Below are 21,560 nucleotides of genomic sequence, written 5' to 3'. Positions count from 1 at the left end.
CCTACTGTCTGTGATAAATATACCACACCAGCTACATAGTGCCCGACGAGGAGTTGGGTAGGTAGTGAAGAAAAACATTGACTGAAGCCTGGCAGAGGACTGAATTGTTGTCAACAGCAACAAACATACTGGGAAAGTCAAAGACAGTGAAAAAACAAACAAACAAAAAACACACAGGCATATAAATACTAACTTTCTAGGATCTTTATTGACTCCAAGTAATCCAGAGTAGAACGAGATGAATCAACGCTATACTCCGCCATCTTTATTTTAATATTAGATGCAACCATTATTCTGTAGGGGACAACGGGTCATAACTTGAGGGGAGTTAACACCCATGATTTTTAAAATGCCTTGATCAATAAGAGTCTAAGTTACAGGGAACATTATTTTCATTTTTCAGTGGACCAATAAATGCATTTGACAGGAAAATAGAAAAACTCTACCACAACAGCAATTAGAACAGCTTGCTGCATTATAAGTATCACTTCCCTGTCAAATTAGTGGTTCATGCTTATTTGAATCTGAACATAACAGGCCAATTCTATCACACCTTGCTAGGCTTGAACTTCCATCCAATCAGAGCATTCCAAATGAACATGATTCTCCACAAAACTAGAGGGCGCTCTGACCAAAAAATTGCCATGATCTAAATAAAAAGAACTGATATATATATATATTTATATATATATAGTGCATCTTTAGAAATCGTGCTTTTTAAGATTCCCGAAATACGAAATGTGATATATATTCATAGCCAACACGTTTGAAAATACGTTGATCTACCCTCTCTTCACTTACCTTAAACACGTCTTTGTGGGGAGGGTACTGCAATCATTGTATTATATTGTGCAAATGAGAAGATTGGCCGCTTTTGTACAACCCAAACGTTCATATAACATCCTCAAAATGTGATCGCGGTTATCTTTTCGTTAAATGATTCATATTTCAAAAATTCTTCGTATTCTTCATTTTTCGCACTGTTATCAGCAATTATTATATCAATAAAACGATAATATTTTTTTTAGTTTCGCTGATTTTTCCACTAAGCGATAAATGGACACATGTACATTATATAAACAGATTATAAGTAAGAATCATTTTCAATGTTATTTCGCATTAATAGACAAGCAAAACATCTCGACCGATTTTCAAACACCAAATGACTCTCCTTGTATTATTCGAATAACAGTATAGTCTAGCTTCGATGTATACATTATTAACACAAAAAATATACTAAAATGGTGAAAACAAGCAACAAATATTTATCGATCACCTGGAGTTACATGTTCTGGTAACACAATAAAAAAATTGAATAGATAATGTGACAAATTATGTGATTACTAATTAATGAGAAACTAACCAATCAAGGAAGGACATTGATGACAAAAAGTTCGGATCCTATTTAACCCTAAACGATATAAAATAAGTAATTCTATGACGTAAATGTATAACTTCCTCCATCACCCCCACCGTTTTTATTTTTTAGCGAATGGAATAACCTAAGCACAATAAAAGAGCTGGCACCGCGTTGATAATTTCATTCTTTGTGACAGCGAGAAAGATTTCAACAATGTTTTCACAAGGTGTGATTGTTTCTATTGTACTGGCTCTAACATTGGTTACTGCAGCAATTGAAAAGGTATGTATACTTTGTATACACTTGTAAGTTATATTTATAAAGTGTTTGTCACATTTAAAAAAACTTAAACTAATTTCGAAACGATTAGTATATTTTACCTTTCGGATCTGTCCACGCTTTTTGCAATATATTAACGTCCATTATCAATATTGTATTCATAAATGTCGCTTGTATAATAATAACTTGAGACAAAAGTAAAATAAGTACATTGCATTGATGGTAATATTACAATAAAATGTTATTTATTTTTTTTTATTTTTTTGATGGTTCTGATATGAGACAGCTGGTAAATTTATTTATTCAAACTTTGTTCTCTCATTTGACAACAACTGTAAATAAGTTGACCAAGTTCAATAATGGTTTCCTGATGTGTACTTTTTAATAATTTGATACAATTCTGTTCTGCTGGACAGATATCAGGAACAATGTTGAATTTGTTAAAAAATGTGTTCCTTAATTCTGTGTAATGACTACATTGAAGGAGAGTGTTTCTCATCTTCAATTTCACTGTTTTGACAGATTTGGCATTTTCTGTCAGTCACATCTTTATTAGTATATCTGCCAGTTTCAATGTGGAGATTGTGGGCACTTAACCTAAGTTTAGTTAAGACTACCCTGTGATGAGGTTTTTTTTATAATTTCCAAATAGTTTTCAAATGAGACATTTTTTTTAGTTGCCTGTATGCTCTTAATTTGTATTTCTGGTTTCCCCCTTGTTATCATCAAATAATACATTATTGCTGTGTTCTTCAAATGTTTTAATTTTTCCACAAAAGTTGCAACAAAGCTATTTTCAATCCTTTTATCATTCAAAGTGTATTTGATGCCTAAGAATTTTAAAATATGTACAAGCCCTGAAACCCAGTTGTTGGTACCTTGTGTATTCAGTTGAATACCAAGGTTGTAGGCTTCCTTGACCAGTGTGTTTTCATGGTTTTTAGTGATGTTTTGCCAGAATTTTACTATCTGTGCCAGGCTTGGAATGATGAGGGAATATCTACCCAATCAATTCCAACAGACATGCAATATTAGTTGCTCTACTGTTAACATTCAGTAGATATTTACAGTATCTGCTGTGGAGTTTCTCTATTGGGCGCGCAAAATTAAATAAATTTAATGAGTTTGTTATTCCTTCATTTGACCAAATCTCACTGCAGTATAATATAATTGGTTTGATCATTGTAGCAAAGCTGAAATTAAATCTTATTAGCATGTTCTTTTTATAGTATTTGGTTGTATTAACTCGGTTGAAAGCGCTTTCAGTTTCACCGAAAAGTTATACGGCGTATTAAACAGTTTATATATTGTATTCACTACAATCAATTCCGTTACTCATTGCTGTTTGAATTCTGCTGCGGGTGCGCGCTAAACACAACTATCCTAGGTGAAATGTAATGTCTGATGTTCGAAGTTCACTCAGACATAGTACTAGCATGAGTAAAATATCCATCCTACAAATTCGATACGATTGGCTATACGGAAAACAACTATATAGTCTGTGCAGTTCAGAACACATATTACTTGGTTCACCAAAATGTTGCCTGCAATACAGCTGCAATACTCTACGGTATGTCTGATTTAAATGTGACCGTTTTGTCGTGCAATTATTAACAAGTTTTGTCAAGAAATATCTCGACCGCGGTCTCATGTAACACTTTAACTTCGTCGTCTAGTATGGGACGTTCACATCGTCAACGATGTTACACAGTTATCGAAAACGTTCCAACGTATGTTTAACTTGACTGACGTGACAATATAAAATGTAACATTTACAGTCAAAATGATTATAACATTGTATTAAGAATAGAAAAAAACAACGAAAAATGTGTTATGTTGATGACATAAAAAAAAATTGTACAGAAAACAGCGAAGTTCAATTAATTATCATTATAATCAATTATACACATTATTTGTTTCTGTCTTCGCAATTCATGCCTTGAACAATAAAAAAATCGATCGTCACACATTTCAGCGGATATATGTGATCTAACGTAATTATACACTACCGGCACTACAGCCGAAATCCAGATATATGCTGACAATATGGACTAGTACTAAATACATTATACCGATAATACACATGTCACAGGGTCGTTTAAATAAAGACATTCAATGGGAAGCTGCTTTTAACACGGTACAGCCTTACATACACTGGTACTTATTGATATTGCCCTCAGTACATGCTAACATACACTTGTCTTTGAGTTTGCACTGAGAGAATGAGCCTCAGTATAAATTGAACTTTATTAGATAGACCTGACCCGACACTGACATCCAATCATGTCACTGATAGATTATACAACTTTTTCACACATTTATGGGGCTTATACATCACTCATAGAAAGCAAAAAACAATCTTCATGATGTAGAACTACAGATCAAAACGATAATGACGCTTCGATACCGCCTTCGTGTTACCCACTTATGCTGTATAAGCGTTTTGTCACTAGATGACGCGATTTATGGGAAAGGTGTATTAAAACTGCCCATGGGCGACACAAACACACGCAAACGAATTCTTTCTCCGGAATTACAAGTGAAACAACCTGAGATTGTTAACAATTAAACGACGACAGATCTGAATTAAATATCTGACTTGGCAGTCCAGTCCTCTCATGCAATTATCTCTCAACATACGTAGTTGCCATCATGGATGCATACATGATGTGCAATTTCTACTAAGAAATACTCCCGCCTTCCAGCCATGAATCATTCGCGTATTTCCTATGATTGTTTACAGCGTCCATTATGTGAAAATAATGTTCCATCTAAACCGTATGGATGTATATCCGACACTGCGGGTGTTGCCATGTGTATTAGTGAAGACCAGATATGTGATGGCCTGACCGACTGTGGTGACGGATCAGACGAACAAGATTGTGGTAAGTACAGATTGACAGAAAAGTTTACGCCAATTATAGTAGTTGGCGTTCATGAGATGCCGTCGACAATATTGAGTAAATAGACTGTGAAATTTTATTTCCAACATAACCACGATCACACCGTAGATGAGTGTAAGGTGAGAAGGTGAGTTGTTGAGAAGGTGGAATTTAGTTTAATCAGTGAAGGCGTAAATCAGGCGCGGTTCTAGCTTCTGAGTGATCAATGTAAACTTATGGTGAATATTACAGAATGATTTGTTATGGGGAAATTATGTTGATCTTGACTGGTACTTCCAATAACATTAACGCAACCAGTGTTTAAGTACCTCACTTCACAGGACATCGACGAGTGGTTTTGGGCCACGCTCTCAACACGGCCGGCTCTGTCCCATGATGTATCCAACACTTATGTGATACTGCATACTTATAATGTAATTAATTTTTCAACGCCGAATCACTTAAGATTTATCAATGGCGCCCTCTAACATTATTCCAACATAATTTTACACAGTGATATAGTCACCTTAGCCCAAATGGAAATTCTAATACGGCGACTTGACGCCGGTTTGTGGTCAATTATTTAGTGTAATTAGTATTATTATCACATTCATTTCTTCCATATTCCCTATTCGTTTAATAATAGATTACAGTAAATGGTACGGCACTGCAGGTGGCAAGTGCCCGGCTCCAAATCAAAATGCGTCGGGTGCTGGTGGTATGGCTGTTCTTGGGCCACAATTTAACGAGGCTCACAACTATTTTCGATGTCTCCATGGCGCCCAGAATATGACGTACGACGTGTTGCTTCAAGAAGGCGATGCCAAAAATGCTGCTGACAATAGCGCCGCTTCAGGCACACTGACACACACCCACAGCGGCGAGAATTTGGCGGGTGTACAAATTAGTGTCTCCAAGACTACAGGTATATATTTTTTTTAAAAAAACATTATACACGGTTACATACAGAGATTCTTCGTACTTTTATTGTAACGTCACATTCGCCTTCGCACCCACACACTTCCATGTCCACACGAAAAATGTTAACACACACTGGAAAGATGTTTTTCACACCATATGAGTTTATACTAAGAGTCAGTAGACCCTTACTATAAATCACGCTCTCTGGTGACAATACGCTTCTATGACGTAAATGGGTGACTCAATAGCCTTAATCAATGAAAATTATGTTTGAATATCTTCTAAATGACAAACGACTTACATTCTTGGATTCACTTACTTACGTCTTGGATTCATTCATACATGTCATCACTAGACTTAATACTTTTTCATAAATTGAAGGATTTGGTATCACCAAGTTGTGGTACGACGAGGTGAATGACTATAATTATGATGACCCATCTAAAAGTACCGGTACTGTAGGTAAGTGGACGTAAGAATTCCTTCATTCTTTTCCACCTCCCCCCATCAAGCTTCAATATGCCCAATTAAAATGTCGAGTTACCTTTATTTTATTGTGATATTTTCTGGCTGTAAAGTTGTGAAGCTGGTTCATGGTCATCGTCCGAAAAAAAAAAAAACTTGAACTACTAAGACCAAGCTTGACATATAGTTTGTCTACTTTTTCAATTTACTAGTTTCATTTTACAATTCGCACAGAGCCTTGAAAACTAGTCGCCTTTTAAACATTTGTTCTTTTGTAAGTCACCCCACAAGCATACATAGCTATCAATCTACCCATCAAAACAACGATCAATGAGACAAGAGTCTCTAATACAATTTGTGTTGCTTCGCCTACGCATCGTATCATAATGTTTAATGGTTGTCAAACGATGTCTATACGTTCAACCTGTCTTGCACGGACTAATCATATTACTTGGTTGGTCACATGGAATGATGATATCAAAACATGTCACGTGATGATGGCTTTATCACATGTGCATAATAATTCATTTATTTTACAGGACACTTTACTCAAGTGGTATGGAATTCGAGCACGAGCCTCGGATGTAACTTTGCCGTAGACATTAATGGCAATACGCAGTTTGCCTGTGAATATCGCCCTCCCGGCAACGTACAGGGCCAAGTACAGGATAACGTCTTCAGACCCATTGATGAAGGAGAGAGCCGATAGTCGGTCAAAACCACGACCTACTTTGAATATAATACCGGCTAGTTTTTCAGACTACCTGTTATTCTCGCCATTTTGTTCTCTTACTTGAGAACACTAATCTACATAGCGAGGACTATTGCCTTATGCATTGGTTCTACATAGGTTCAACTCGGTACAGCATGAATACATCTCAGATTAATATGTTTAATTAAAGGGTGGTGGTCGTCGCACAGCTTACTGTAATATAAGGGACTCATAGCGACGCATACAATGCGTGTAAAGTAGCGCTGTGCGACGACAACACTACTTTTCATTTCTATATACAGTAAATCTAACATTAATGTACTAAACAACAGTGTTGTCAAACATTGCTTCGTAATGTATATTTTTGATCCACCGGTCTGCAAGGAACAAATAAAAACAGTGCAAACATACGAGAATCATGTTTATTGTCAAGGCATGTGAGCAAGTAAATTATGTGTGAACGAGTATATATCATAGTGTAATTTAAGCTATAGATGCATGTTTTATTAGCAAAATAATCTTCGCAGCATTGTGAATAGCGGAACATACTAAAAAGACTATTTTAAAATATACCAAGATGGCATAACAGAGTGTCTGATTTTTCCGCGGTGTTTAAAAAAATCAGCATCTCGTTGCCGATTTTTCTGTAATTTCCAGGGTATTCCAGCACGGTGATCGCTACAGCGAAAGGAAACATGTTTACTTCAAGTTCAATGTTGAAATGCCTTTGGAATAAACAATGCGTGGAAACATTTTTTAGTTTCGCCCACAATGCGAAAAGCTTGAAATCCATGCGCGAAAATTAAATCGCGCTATCGGGCCTTCCTCCTACATGAAAATGTTCTAAGATGTCCCGTGTACAGTATGTGTTGTGCTTGTGGGGAGACAGCGGTGACGTCATAAGCATTTTCTCCGAGCTCGTTTGAAGCACTTCTCTTCTGTGCCACGTCTACAAATATTGCATGTTTTTAAGTAAAGTCGGTAAATTTTATTTAAAGTTACAAGTCTCTGAGCGATCGTATCGTTCATTCATTAACAGTATGTGTTATGGCAATAATACCACGAACTACTTTAATTACAATCAAGTAGTTTGTTCCACCACTGTGTTGCATGATTATAATGTTGTTATACGCCTGGTAATTTAACACAGTACATTACTTTGCCCAGTCACATTACGTCCAATCTATCAATACCGCGTAAACACGTGGGAGAAAGATATTATGCTGGTAGCAGTTACTAGTGTAAACTTGTGTCAATGTCAACGCAGATGGGCGGAATATGACCCAAAATAAAACTGCATCATGGCTGTGACGAATGTTCGCAAACCGGACGTCATTCCTAATTCAGTAATCAGGTATATTTATATAACAATTCATTGTCACGAGTCATTGTTTAGGGCGGGTCATATTTTCGAAAAGTTTCAGCAATTGCGGGTGGTCCTGTCAGAACGACTGGAATTGCCAGTATGTCTTCCCAAACTCTCGCAGCAAATTATAGAACAACTTTCCCTTTATTTTTTTAACACAAGCCTTATATCAGCACAGCATGCAGTGGTCTTTCTGTCGACTAAGCTAAACTGATAGCTGGGCGGAATGCAAAGAATGATACGTAATAAATAAATAAACAATAAATAAATAAATAAATAAATAAATAAATAAATAAATAAATAAATAAATAAATAAATAAATAAATAAATAAATAAATAAATAAATAAATAAATAAATAAATAAATAAAAATAAATAAATACATAAATAAATACATAAATAAATAAATAAATAAATAAATAAATAAATAAATAAATAAATAAATAAATAAATAAATAAATAAATAAATAAATAAATAAATAAATAAAAACATATATCGGGTGTGTGTGTCGTGTACATCTGTGTCGTTTTTTTTGCGCCCATCATTCCATCAATAACTTCACAAGTATGAAATGTAGTATGCGGTGGTTGCAGTATCCATGAGCCACACATGTTTATTACAGGTATTCCCCTTACATATGTAAATATACTCGAAATAATTCATGCTAAAGCCCAATCGCGAATACATCGACCGCCAAGGAAAAACCAGATATAAAAACTAGTGGAAACCTTTACCCGACGTAATGTCAGATGTACCTAGGTTGGACGTCGGCGTCATCCATATATTAAGAACAATATATATTTATGAAAATAAAAATAAATGAATACAATAGAATACTCTTCCGACTATATTAGTCATGAACACCTGGCTACTTAGCCACTAACCAATCAGAGCAGGTGAAATCCCACCTGTTAATAATTTACAAACGAATAGATAACAATTAACTGCTAATCTACGAAACGCAGATAATTTATCAATATGTGAATAAGTATCGATTATTTCAAACAAAGGGAACAAAACACAGTGGCACTGACAGGGCACAGCGGTAGTATGTGGTGTATCATGGCCTATCATCACATCTCACTGCTGTGATTGGTTGAAACCCGGTCACATTACATTGAATAAAAATATATATTACATGGTATATTGACCGCCAAGTAGATATTACATGGGTATATCACATGAATTGCGTCACTGAAACTACTGCGCAATGATACTGCGCATAACAAATTGTCGTTCGCCGCACTGGTGCTTCCCCGGCCGTTTTTGCTTTCGGGGTTGCTTTCAAGGTTTTGAAGGAACTTTAGCATTCGAAATAAACAGCGAATGTGCCAGAATTGATATTAAGTAATATTTAATCTTCAATGAGTTGATCAATTAAAATAACGTATAGCACTCATCAGAATGCCTTACTTTATTAACATTAAAATGCATGTACATTGGTAGTTCAAAGGTCTAATTTCTCTCAATAGATCGATATTTGGATTCAATGTTGAGACCAATCGTTACGTCACAGCCTATATATGTTCAGGATACGAATGATGCGCTTAGAAAACTAGAGTTATTTTGTTGCACACCAGATAAACCCGGATATTTATTTTCTATTGATTTAAAATCATTATATACATCTATCCCGCACACTGATTGACTGTTTACTTTACAACATTTTCTAAATAAAAGGGCAGTTAAGGATCCTCCCACGTTTGTGTTGGTGAGCCTAGCGAAACTAGTTTTGAACGGGAATTGTTTTTGTTATTTAATGCTAAACATTATATACAAAAACGAGGTGTTGCAATGGGTAGTTGTTTTGGTTCGAGCTATACATGTTTATTCATGTCATATCAGGAGTAATAATTCATTTTTCGTCTTTTCAAGGCACTAAAGCAGAACTAAGGGTTGATGGTGATCTGATTTCTACTTCTATTTACACGAAACCTTCTGATTCACATTGTTATTTACAGTATGAATCATCACATTCTACTGGAATGAAGGTCTCCATACCTTATTCACAGTTACTCCGCGTACGCCGTATTTGCAGCGATGATACTGATTTCCATAACTAGGTGGGTAATTTATGTGATTACCTCAAAAAACGAGGTTATCCTCGTAATATCACTGGGAAAGCATTGGCCAAGGTTATGTCAATGTCTAGATCAGATTGTATTGGTTCTACGGTTTCCAGTGGCAATCAGAATCGTGTAATTTTGGCACTTACATCTCATCCTTTAAATGTCAGGATTAAAGGATGGTAGTCGTCGTGCCGCGTCCAGTTCGATAAGGGACTCATAGCGACGTATACAACGCGTGTAAAATACACTGTTTATTTACATGAAATTCGAACACGTGCTGCGCGACGACCACTGCGCTTTAAAAATATAATGTACAAATATTTCACATTTTACAGCCCATCGAAGAGACTACTTCCACGTTTCTACAAATGTCTACTACCGCCTGGCGCCGTGACACTAATTTAAGAGGGTTATTGGTACACACGGGGAAAAGGGGAGACCCAGAGAAATATGGTTCTGTCGACCCAGGTATAATACTTGTGTTTTTATTACCGACTGACTCCAATCGTAGGTTTGGTCACAAGGGAAATGCTGTGGTCAATAATGCTTTCAGTTGTATTACGATGAATGTTGTATATTGCAGTTCATGTTATAAATGCGGGAAACTTTATATTGGTTCCAGGGTTCGTCGATTGGGTGATTGGTTTGCCGAGCATCTACAACAATCAAGACAATGAAAAATCGTTTTTATCCGATTTCACTTCATTTTAATTCTAGTGGACATAACATTACAGATATGTCTATTTCTGGTGTATGTGTTGTCAATGGCAACGAAAATCAGCCCAGGCGTGTCGAGGGTGGAACTATATTCCGCCTTGAAACAAAAGAACCCCAATGGAATTAAAAAACAGTCACGGTTCAACTCATTTGTTGAGTTTACTACCTAAGCGCGTTGACGCTGCAGGTCGGCGTCCGAACTCCACACAGTTCGATGCGCGTTACTTATCATTGTACAAGCCGAGTTCGATTCTAACGCGGGTCATGACCCGAGTAGGTACGACCTACGTCATGCTTCGTTATTGCTCATACGCAGCATCGTAACCCGGGAAATTACAAACGAACGGCAAAATCTACACTCGCGGATATATACAATATGGCCGACAACTTCCAAGAATTTATCACTTTTCAGCAGTTACAGAAAGACTGAAGCTGGTTTTATTTTTGATATTTTATTTAATTTCATATCAATCGCTGCGTTAATTACGATATTTTTGCGTAGGAAATATGTTCCTAGAATCCGGGATTTCGCTGAAGTAATCGTACCGGAGTACTCATTATGTGATTTTTGTTTTCACTTTCGAATCAGCCGAGGTGTGTTTAATTATATGTTAGAGCGGATTGGATATTTACTTATATCAGAACATACATGCCGGTGGCAGACAGCAGGTTTCCCCAGAGAAGCAACTGATTGTATTTGGTACTTAGTAAACCAAGAGTCAATGAGAGAAGTAAGCAATACCTTCGACATTTCGAAGTCGGCAGTGCATGGTATTGTGCGAAATATTGCCAACATTTTCAACATGGGACTTAGAAATGTAAGTTTAATGTATTTAGAAATAAATTAATAGTATAATAATTGTGAAATAAATCTGCTTTGAATGATATATTGGACTCGCAGTAAAGCATACCCTAAATCTAATTTCAAAACGAATGTAAATATATGTTCGGTTTTACGTTTTTCGGTTACGTTTATGCTAATATAATAATATGCTAATATGTTTATGCTCTATATCCTCATGGTAAATTGGTCGCTTAGATACTGCAAAACCAAAAACGTTTACAAAATCATTGAATTGCCTAATTAGATAGTGTGAGAAAGTGTCCTGTTCTCTTCTACTGGCCGACATCTCCAGTTTCACTTTCTCACTGTCTTCGACTTCAATAAAACTTTAAGCGTAATGGCGGTTATAGAAAGCAAACACATCACATCTAGTCCCCGGGAAAGCGTCAATTGTTATATTTAGAGAAAATGAGAATTATATACTGATTTTCATATCATATTTTGAGTTTCGAATCTCAATAATTCGTTCAAGTAACTACAATGGGTAACAGTGTAGTATAACTTGCTTCATCTTATTTAATTTCCAAATCAAGAAATGCAATGTCACAGTGGTAGATATTAAAAACAAAGTTGAATTAATGCGCCATTATTCATGACTCAATCATTCCATCTGTTTGCTTTTTGTGAATGAAAGTTGACTTTGCTGCTTATAAGCATGAAAATCAATGAAGTACAAAGTATCATAAGTGTATTTTTTAATGTAACAGCACAGAAACCCATGAACAACCGTACAATATTTGTCCATTTACCAACTCAACATGACTATGTACTTATCATATTTTGGGAATCGTTCGACAAAGAACACTTCGACAATGAGAAAGTCTATGCTCGCAACTTTATACACAAAATAAAAACAAAAGTATTTAATTAAAAGTGGACACACAGACTCCATGTTATTCAGTATGATAAAAACAAAAGTACTAGCACGATATAACGTTACAATCGAACTCAGCCCCCGAGGCGACTATCATGATTTATATTTCAGTCAGTTTGACAGTGGTTGCCATGACATATACTGATAAAGGTTAATGACAAGACCAGATGGCGAGCTGGTCGAAATCAACCAAAAACATCTTATGACTCTGCAGTTTTTAAGATACAAGACAGTAGCTGTAATTCTAAACCAATGTTGTTTGCGATTTTAAACTAAGGTAGTATCTTGGTGGAATGTTAGTGCGAGATTATTACCCCATCAATATTAGTTAGCGTTGACAATGTATAGAAATGTTTTCTCTAGACAGCTTGACGAGTAATTAATTGATTATGATGTGTAAAACTTTCATGTGATTGGTTGTTTGTTGGAAGGCAAGGCCTTGGAGTCTCTTATACTGATTGTAATTGGTTAAGGGGTGACAAGAAATAAAGATGGATTTAATGCTGTCTCGGGTGAAAACCAGGGACCAGCAGAGAATCGTTTTGGGAACATGAACGAAGCTTGTGTGTGTCTTTTGTTAGCCTAGCGTGGAAACGACCGAATCCCGGTTACCTAAGTGAAAGGTTTTTAACCATCAAAAATACCTATCACACGTGGTGGATAACCCTTGGGCATTGTGTTCAACACAAAAATCATCCTGTGAAGAAAAGTGAAATGACGAAGAGGTGTCTTTCTTGTGAACCGAACTAACAGCTCCATGGCAGAGACGACTCAGAAACCGCGCTCGACGACTAACACCGTTACCAGTATGGCACCGATGTACAACGCTGAAGAGATGAAGATTTCAGAACCCCTTCGGAAGGACCAGTACCGGATAGGACTGTATAATTAAGAATTGAGCGACATTAAAGACAAGAAGATGACAAATAACGACCCGGACTAACGCGACGACAAGAGAAGAAGACGCTATATAGACTTTGAATTAGAACTTTAGCTATCTGTGTATTGCTTAGAGAACTGCTCGCTGGACACTGTAACTGACACTGTGTAACTCAATAAGGACGTTGAACTCTTTTCCAGAACCCTAACCCTATTGCTCAGTAATGTAATGTATTGCTTACTTTTCTATCTTTTTTTTACCGTTTTTTTTGTGGTATTGAATTGTATGTATGCCCAGAGACACAGAGATGAATAGTAAGAATAGCGGATATTTTGGTATCGAAAAGATTATTAAGGGTAGGCTAAGGAACGGTAGAAAAGAGTATCTTATTAAATGGGTGGGGTACCCAAAAGATCAAAATTCTTGGGAATGTTATGAGAATTTAAACGAACAGGCGAGATTATTTTTAGAAGACCATCCGATACCCCTTATGGGATCGACGAAAGCAAACAAAAGAAGGCGGGAAAAGTTGATTAATGGTTTAGAAGTATATTAAAAAGAGATTAGTGTGTGACAAGACGAGTGTTATTTAGGCCCTGGGACGCACATCATTCATTACTAACGACAATACTTAACGAATTCATTCATACGAGATCATTTCTCAAGGAGCGTGGAAAGAATCCATGATAAAGCCTAAGTTTAAATTACATGGAAGTGTTATGTCCGCACTATAGCTACGTCGGGTTTGGTGTTGGGGGTCACACTTTCATGAAGACGCCGGGCGGTGACACCATGGACAATTTGATGAGAACATAGGAAACGCTTTAGGTGGGTACTTAATTCTACCATTCGACCACGCAAATTGAGAATTGGCCACGAATTTTTCATTTATCATGTGTCATATCCCTTTCTTTTCATTTCATTACTAATTTATAGTGCGTCTCCCGAGAAATTGATGTCAAGATGAGAATAGCGTTGATATTTATTAGTGTATTACTGGTCGTACGATGGAAACCGTCTGTGCAGATGAGAGATTATGTTCTGCGCCCCAATTATGGAGTATTGTTTGAACGGGTAGCAAACATCGATAACAGCCTAACGTACTGGCATCATACGTTCGCAATACCTTATTTAGATATTCCTATGATGAGTGTGAATGAGTCATTATGTTCGAACGAAACAGTTCACCTCATTCCGAAGTTTTGTGAGGAATACGGGGAAACTTTGAACTTAGTCGAACAACAGAATAAGTTCTATATGTATCATATTTCGAGAGATGAACGAGCGATTCGTGTGTTATTTCCAAAGATAGAGAAAAAGAATTTGGGAAATGAACGGCAGAAAAGGGGATTATTAGACTTTGTAGGGAAGGTATCGAAATCTTTATTCGGAACGGCCACGTCGAACGACGTAAATATTTTGAGACGGCATGTAGCGGCATTGGAAAGTTCCACCGAGGTTATGACTGATCAAATTGTTGCGTACGAAGATGATTTAAACTCATATGTTTTCACGACGAATAAAAGAATAGGGAATGCTCTGAATGGGATTAAGGAAAATCATGAGGCCATTTATTCGATCGTATCTGATTTATCGCAATGGAGAAAGCGCTTGAACAGAATGGAACTAAATCAAGAGGCGTTAGAAAAAGAATTAAATTATGAACGGCGATCCACACATTTAATGTTTCGATATGCTATTCAACGCCTACAAGCGTTACAGTTACTTGAAAGGGAGACACAACGTAGGGTGGGTTCGATTGACGTGTTATTACAAGAAAGGTTACCTTTGCAGTTGGTAGGACCGAGAGTGTTAGGGGATGCTTTAAGGGCAGTGCGAAAGAAGCTACGAAAGAAATATCCTAATTTTGATATAGCATACACGAATTTGAATTATTATTACCATAATGCGAGAGTGACATTTCGGCGTACAGACAATAATGTGTACATAAAGGTTGGAATCCCCATTACTATAAAAAACGACATATTCGAAGTGTATAAAGTGATAGTCATGCCTATGCCCCTCCCTTATGATTTAGGTGATAAACCTCAGCATTTCGACAATAATACAGCAAAGAACGGGCGCACGAAGGTAACGTCAGTTGCAGAGTATTTTGGGGTTAATGAAGATGAAACTTACTACATTGAAATGAGTGCAGACCAAATTTCGTCTTGTACTGGTCTGACAGTAAAAGATTGTCCCTCTGTGATTACCATGATAAATATGCGTAAGTCGTCGTGTACGAAGGCCTTGTTCTATGATAATAAAGAGGAAATTCATAACACATGTAAAATAGATTTAATACTCAACCCAGTATACGACCCTAAGATTCTCGAAATCGGACAGGGGAATATTTTGGTAAATAGCAATGATACTAAATGGTTAATAGCATGCGGGGATAAAAGCCCTGAGCCTATTGAAGGTTGTACAATGTGTATAATTAAATTGCCCTGTGGATGCGCTATGAATTCCGACAATCTCTATATATCGCCATTGTTAACCAGTTGCACAGAAGACGAGGCCCCCACGTTTCTGCATCCGGTAAATTTGCCATTTTTAATACCCTTTTATGACCCAGATGATTTGACAGAAATTACGGGGGAATCGATGTATGAAAACCCGTGGCGAGTACAACTCCCTAACATCACCATTAACAGAGGGAATTTCGAGGAAATTGTACGTTCTGATGCACGTTTGGTGGTAGATTTAAACAGAACGGCAGATTTATTAAGGAAAAATAAACCAATTTATTATTCAAAAGTAGACAAATTATTTAGCGACATTACGGATGAAACCCCTGCCTTACCGTTTTTGGAAGTCAAAACTATTACTATAATGGAAACCATTCTGGCTATTATAAGCACAGGGTCACTGATTTTGTCAGTATATACAGTTTGTAAGGTGAGAACATTGAGCATATTGATGCATCCCTTCCCAGGGTCCGGGCTAAAACATTATATTTGCCAGTAGACGAGTTAATTACGGACCACCCCTTGCGAGATTTGAAGAGTTCCATGATCCAACTTCGAAATGAAACGTTAATTCTGATTTTAATGTGTTCAGGATTCTTATTAATATTGGCGGTTATTCGATTGTGCAAGTGTTATCGTAATCGCTCTATAATGTATCGTGCACCTAAATTGCCCCGTACTAAGTTAATTTTAGAGATATCCAATGACAAGCTGTATGTCTTGGTAAATGTTATGACCCTGTACGTGTCTCCGAGCCATTTGGCCTTTGCAAAGCGACCCGTGATCGAGAATTTAACAGTTGAACGTGGTATAATTTCGTCCGTGTTGAATATCGAATGGGGTGATTTAAAATACAAAATTTCATGGTTTAGAACGTGTAATTCCTTTGCCCAAAGCCGTTAAGATACCAAAGTGGAAAGATAGTAAGTGTGCGGCTGTGGAAGAGGTAGGGAATCATTATAGATTATTGGTGGGTCTATCTGAAGTATATACCGAGATTCCCAGGGATATTATTAGTATGCAGTAGATAGGGAACCCAATACTGAATAATTGGGATAGCAAGTGAAGTGCTGGCACCTCTCCTTGATAGAGTAGGATATTCGAAAATATAACCAATGTATTTAACCTTATAATCTTTTTATTTAAATATATATAACTATTGTATTTTAGAATCATAACAGTATAGTGTTTAAATTTATAGCTTTTTATTTGAAATTATAATTACCATATGTAATCATTGTATTTACTCATTTGAAACTATGTATTTTGTTATATTAGAGTGTATTTTACTTGCTTAACGATTGTTGATGTATTTGACGTGTGAAATATAAATGTGATGACATCCTTAGTATTGGAACGGTATGTTCGGAGAACATGCAGAATGTAAAACAGGGGGTTGTATCATGATTTATATTTCAGTCAGTTTGACAGTGGTTGCCATGACATATACTGATAAAGGTTAATGACAAGACCAGATGGCGAGCTGGTCGAAATCAACCAAAAACATCTTATGACTCTGCAGTTTTTAAGATACAAGACAGTAGCTGTAATTCTAAACCAATGTTGTTTGCGATTTTAAACTAAGGTAGTATCTTGGTGGAATGTTAGTGCGAGATTATTACCCCATCAATATTAGTTAGCGTTGACAATGTATAGAAATGTTTTCTCTAGACAGCTTGACGAGTAATTAATTGATTATGATGTGTAAAACTTTCATGTGATTGGTTGTTTGTTGGAAGGCAAGGCCTTGGAGTCTCTTATACTGATTGTAATTGGTTAAGGGGTGACAAGAAATAAAGATGGATTTAATGCTGTCTCGGGTGAAAACCAGGGACCAGCAGAGAATCGTTTTGGGAACATGAACGAAGCTTGTGTGTGTCTTTTGTTAGCCTAGCGTGGAAACGACCGAATCCCGGTTACCTAAGTGAAAGGTTTTTAACCATCAAAAATACCTATCACACGACGACGCGAACGCACGCACGCAGATCGCCGCTAACCAATCGAATAGCGCCACCTGTGTTGACAGGAAATAGTTCCGACCACTTTTTCCCACAGCTCCACGCGCGGTATGTGTCAGATCGGATGGTTTGTGGCAATCTGCGTGTCTATGGAATAGAAGGTGTAGTACGTTCGTGAGAATGTGATTTCAATCATTTCTACGGCACTCTGACATTTTTATCTGCGAGTGGTTAAATAACTTGCATTTGGAATTTCTCAATTTATTTCAAAAATATTATACTCGATAAATTGAGTGGTTCACACTGCTGAAAATAGCGTTTACGTGTGTATTTCGCAGTTTTTTTCAGCAAACAATATATGTATAATATTGAGTAATGTGAAACTTGTTATAATACATCAAATAAAATGTTGCATACTTCAAATATAAGTGTTGTTATTTTGTGGGAGTGCGGGTGTGAGTAGTGTATGGTAGATGTGACTATGCATGGTGGATGGTCTGCTCGATGTGATGTCTCGGCATCATCAATATTATGGTCATGACCACTATCCCATTGGGCAAGCAACAAATCGTGATATTACCCTCACAAACATGTGTTACTAGTATTATTTAACTACAGCCACTATTGGTCACGTGACCCATTGTTCTGGTCGTTGGTTTATTATGTGAACCTTTTGTAGTTATGCATTATGTAAACTGGTCATATTTATATTAATATGCAGAATGTAATGACTACAGTTGTATTCACACTCTGTACATAACTTGGAAACCGTCAATGTCTTAGCTACATATTTTAAACTGCTATTGCAGCCTTAGTTAATGTGTAACACATTTGACGGAGAAAGTTGACCAAGGAATAAGTTCAAAATCACAGCATCAATCAAAGCATGTAGAACATCTCTTAACGAAATAGCTATTGCGATTTATATCGAATAACCCAAAATTTAGAGAAAGTGTTTTTATTAATGATCACGGTCAGAGATGTTTCTGACTGAAATTACGTCGGCTGTTGGCCTCACGAATTATAGTCAATATTGCGGTCAATCATATAATGAAATAACACACAGGAACGCTGAAGAGTCACGTGTTATGAAACTAACTTCACTGTGGTGTAATTCTTAAAACGTAATACCGAAATTTGACACACGGACACAATTCAAACTACAATATACGCCCATTAAAAAAACAAGACGACATGACGCGTGGAGTGGCAACAACATGTATGTACGTTTTGAGCGATGAACACGAGTTTTTAAAAAAACAAAACATTTTAAGCAATATTATTGGTATTGTTGCATTTACCAGATTTATCTTTTTGAGCGGAAATACGGAAATCAGTGATATTTGGGCCAGTAAAAGTTTATTTAACTCTTGGTATAAAAATAAATGAGACGATAATGATTGGATGCACATCAACCAAAGAATAGTGATGTCAAGATAAGTCCACTGATAACAAATGTCACAGAAAGGATTTATAGTGGACAACACTACATCCTTAACGGCATCCCGAAACAAACATGACAGAAATTACTATGTGATTTATGCTACATTTTTATTCAAGTTAATGTCTCATAAAACTACTTGACCAGTAGAAGAGATAATAATAATAATTAAGAGATTGGTAGTTTAACATTGCTGGTATACTGGCCAGCGTAGTTTCCATAGGGCTCATATTCACATGCGATGTGAACCTTGTTGTTGCTATCCAGGGCATAGTCGCATCCCAGTTTAGTACTTTCAGCCCACACCACTTGTGTGAAATGACCTGAAAGAGACAGAAACCGCATATTATCATTATACACTGTACTAGCATGAAATAAATTCGATATTTCATAAGATGCCCCTTCACATGCCAAAGTGTATTTATTCTCAGAAATGTTATGTATACTATAAACACATGGGTTCATATACTCTAATAGTGGGCGTGGGAGCAGACAATCGTCTTAAAGCTGCATTCGTATTTGAAAGCATCGTATCTCCCACAAAACAAATATTTTCCACAACATTGAACTTTGTCGTGTAGAAATATATCAGGGAACATATATGCAAAGTGGAAATGCATCGTTGTGTTTATTTTGGTCCCAGCCCAGAGATTGAGATCTAGGTTTTAGCTAATGTACAGCCATGATTTATGATGAGTGAGAATACTTATTTCCTTCATAATAAAATGCACGACAGGCACGGATGGAATAACCCGGATTATGTTGTGTTTCAGAATCATGCACGCTCATGCATGCTCCACTTACCAATAACTCCAGTACTGCTATCAGGGTCATTGTAATTGTAGTCTGCAATCTCATCATACCACATTTTACTGATGCCGAATCCTGAAAATAAATTGAGTAGTTCATCACTGTTATGTTTATAATATATCAATAATATAATTCATATATATATATATATATTGATTATTGTTCATTTGCTAATTAATGTTTTAGCTATCACAGGACAACCAAATTCCGTCAATTATTCCAGATGAGCCGTTAAATGAAATATGGACTGTTTAATATTTCATGCAATATAATCAAATGTTAATGATTCATTGAGTATTTATTTAATACATACCACATGTGTACTCGTCGCTGTCATCGCTACATTGAAATATTCCATCACATATCTGACCATCTGAGATGCAAAGGACAATACCGGCCATTCCCATTGTTGCGCAGCTGTAGGGATAGTTGCTTGGGCACATGGCGTTTAGAACTGGCACTTCACTGGCTAAAAAAAGAATGTTTTATATATCTTTACTCTGAGTCGATGGAGATCCAGTAGAGCTTTTGTTCACTTAACATTATTTGAAAGCTCATGCTGTATTGTATCATGTATAATTGCTTACATTGTTAACTGTTGACACTGTGTATTTTTAACTATATACAATGTGTATTGTGTATTCAGCCCTCCTCTTAATCAGCAGTCAGTAAACACCCCCTGAAATATCTTCCTTGTACACATCAATATGCTGAACATTTACGTATTCAGAAAATTGCACAGAATTTTGAAACCTTTGGGTTTGTTCGAAAATGTATTTTGATAATAGGATATACGGCGTTATTGAATAATATTCACTTCTTTCTGTGGTCGCTTGCTTTCTTACTTACTTACACGTCCGCCCATGTTCACATTGATTACTTTTACGTATCCGATGTAACGTGGGTATCTGAACATACTATGAAATAACAACGTCAAGACTAGAGGGTGATAAGTTCCTGCTGTGGATGGTTACGTGAATTGAATTCCTCGGTTCAGCAGTAAGTCTTACTTATCGTGTTTTAGATGGATGACCGACACGGTATACCAACAGGAAGGAAGAAATTCTTACACTACTACTATAAGCATCATTTCTATTTTATTGTATTAATTTTCGATGACTCGTCCTAAAAAAAGTATTTACATTGTCTCCAGGTCATTTTATTCGGACCCACCGGCGGTAGATGGTTCAATCTCACCAACGTCGATGTGTGTACTCTGACATGCGAGTACTCATCACATACTTGCCAGATATAAATATTAGAAGTTATGGCAATATACACTGTGTTATGCTAATCCACACTAGGTGCTAGCTAGGCTCGCTTTCCCGAAACGAGTCTGAACCAACAGTATTCTTATGCGAATTAGGTAAGGGTAACTATTTGAAGACGATGAAAAGGCGTTTTGCCTTATTCACGACAAATACACACAGGAAAAACAACGATGCATTGTATCGTGATTGATTTACTTATTTATATAGCTTTTTGAATACGCACGGTGGCCGTGAATATGT

General features: G+C 36.6%; 3 protein-coding genes across 3 annotated transcripts; 2 read left to right on the top strand and 1 right to left on the bottom strand.

The window, feature by feature from the left end:
* The first annotated feature begins 1,548 nt into the window (after positions 1 to 1,548).
* On the top strand, positions 1,549 to 7,029 carry LOC102803103 (uncharacterized). Its single transcript, XM_085499447.1, has 5 exons — positions 1,549 to 1,642; positions 4,383 to 4,524; positions 5,168 to 5,446; positions 5,824 to 5,904; positions 6,447 to 7,029. The coding sequence occupies exons 1-5, from the start codon at positions 1,574 to 1,576 to the stop codon at positions 6,614 to 6,616; spliced, it is 741 nt and encodes a 246-aa protein (XP_085355573.1). The 5' UTR covers positions 1,549 to 1,573; the 3' UTR covers positions 6,617 to 7,029.
* A 7,139-nt stretch (positions 7,030 to 14,168) lies between these two features.
* LOC146746158 (uncharacterized) lies at positions 14,169 to 16,339 on the top strand. Its single transcript, XM_085499023.1, has 2 exons — positions 14,169 to 14,197; positions 14,306 to 16,339. Exon 2 carries the CDS (start codon positions 14,333 to 14,335, stop codon positions 16,337 to 16,339), a length of 2,007 nt encoding a protein of 668 aa, XP_085355149.1. The 5' UTR covers positions 14,169 to 14,197; positions 14,306 to 14,332.
* A 2,996-nt stretch (positions 16,340 to 19,335) lies between these two features.
* LOC144357574 (uncharacterized) lies at positions 19,336 to 20,590 on the bottom strand. Its single transcript, XM_085499724.1, has 3 exons — positions 20,363 to 20,590; positions 20,044 to 20,124; positions 19,336 to 19,562 (listed from the first exon to the last, which is right to left on the bottom strand). Exons 1-3 carry the CDS (start codon positions 20,490 to 20,492, stop codon positions 19,408 to 19,410), a joined length of 366 nt encoding a protein of 121 aa, XP_085355850.1. The 5' UTR covers positions 20,493 to 20,590; the 3' UTR covers positions 19,336 to 19,407.
* Between the last annotated feature and the right edge of the window lie 970 nt (positions 20,591 to 21,560).

The sequence above is a fragment of the Saccoglossus kowalevskii genome, chromosome 5, assembly GCF_978046115.1.
Source record: "Saccoglossus kowalevskii chromosome 5, keSacKowa6.1, whole genome shotgun sequence".
NCBI lineage: Eukaryota > Metazoa > Hemichordata > Enteropneusta > Harrimaniidae > Saccoglossus > Saccoglossus kowalevskii.
This window is presented reverse-complemented; position numbering and strand designations above follow the sequence as displayed.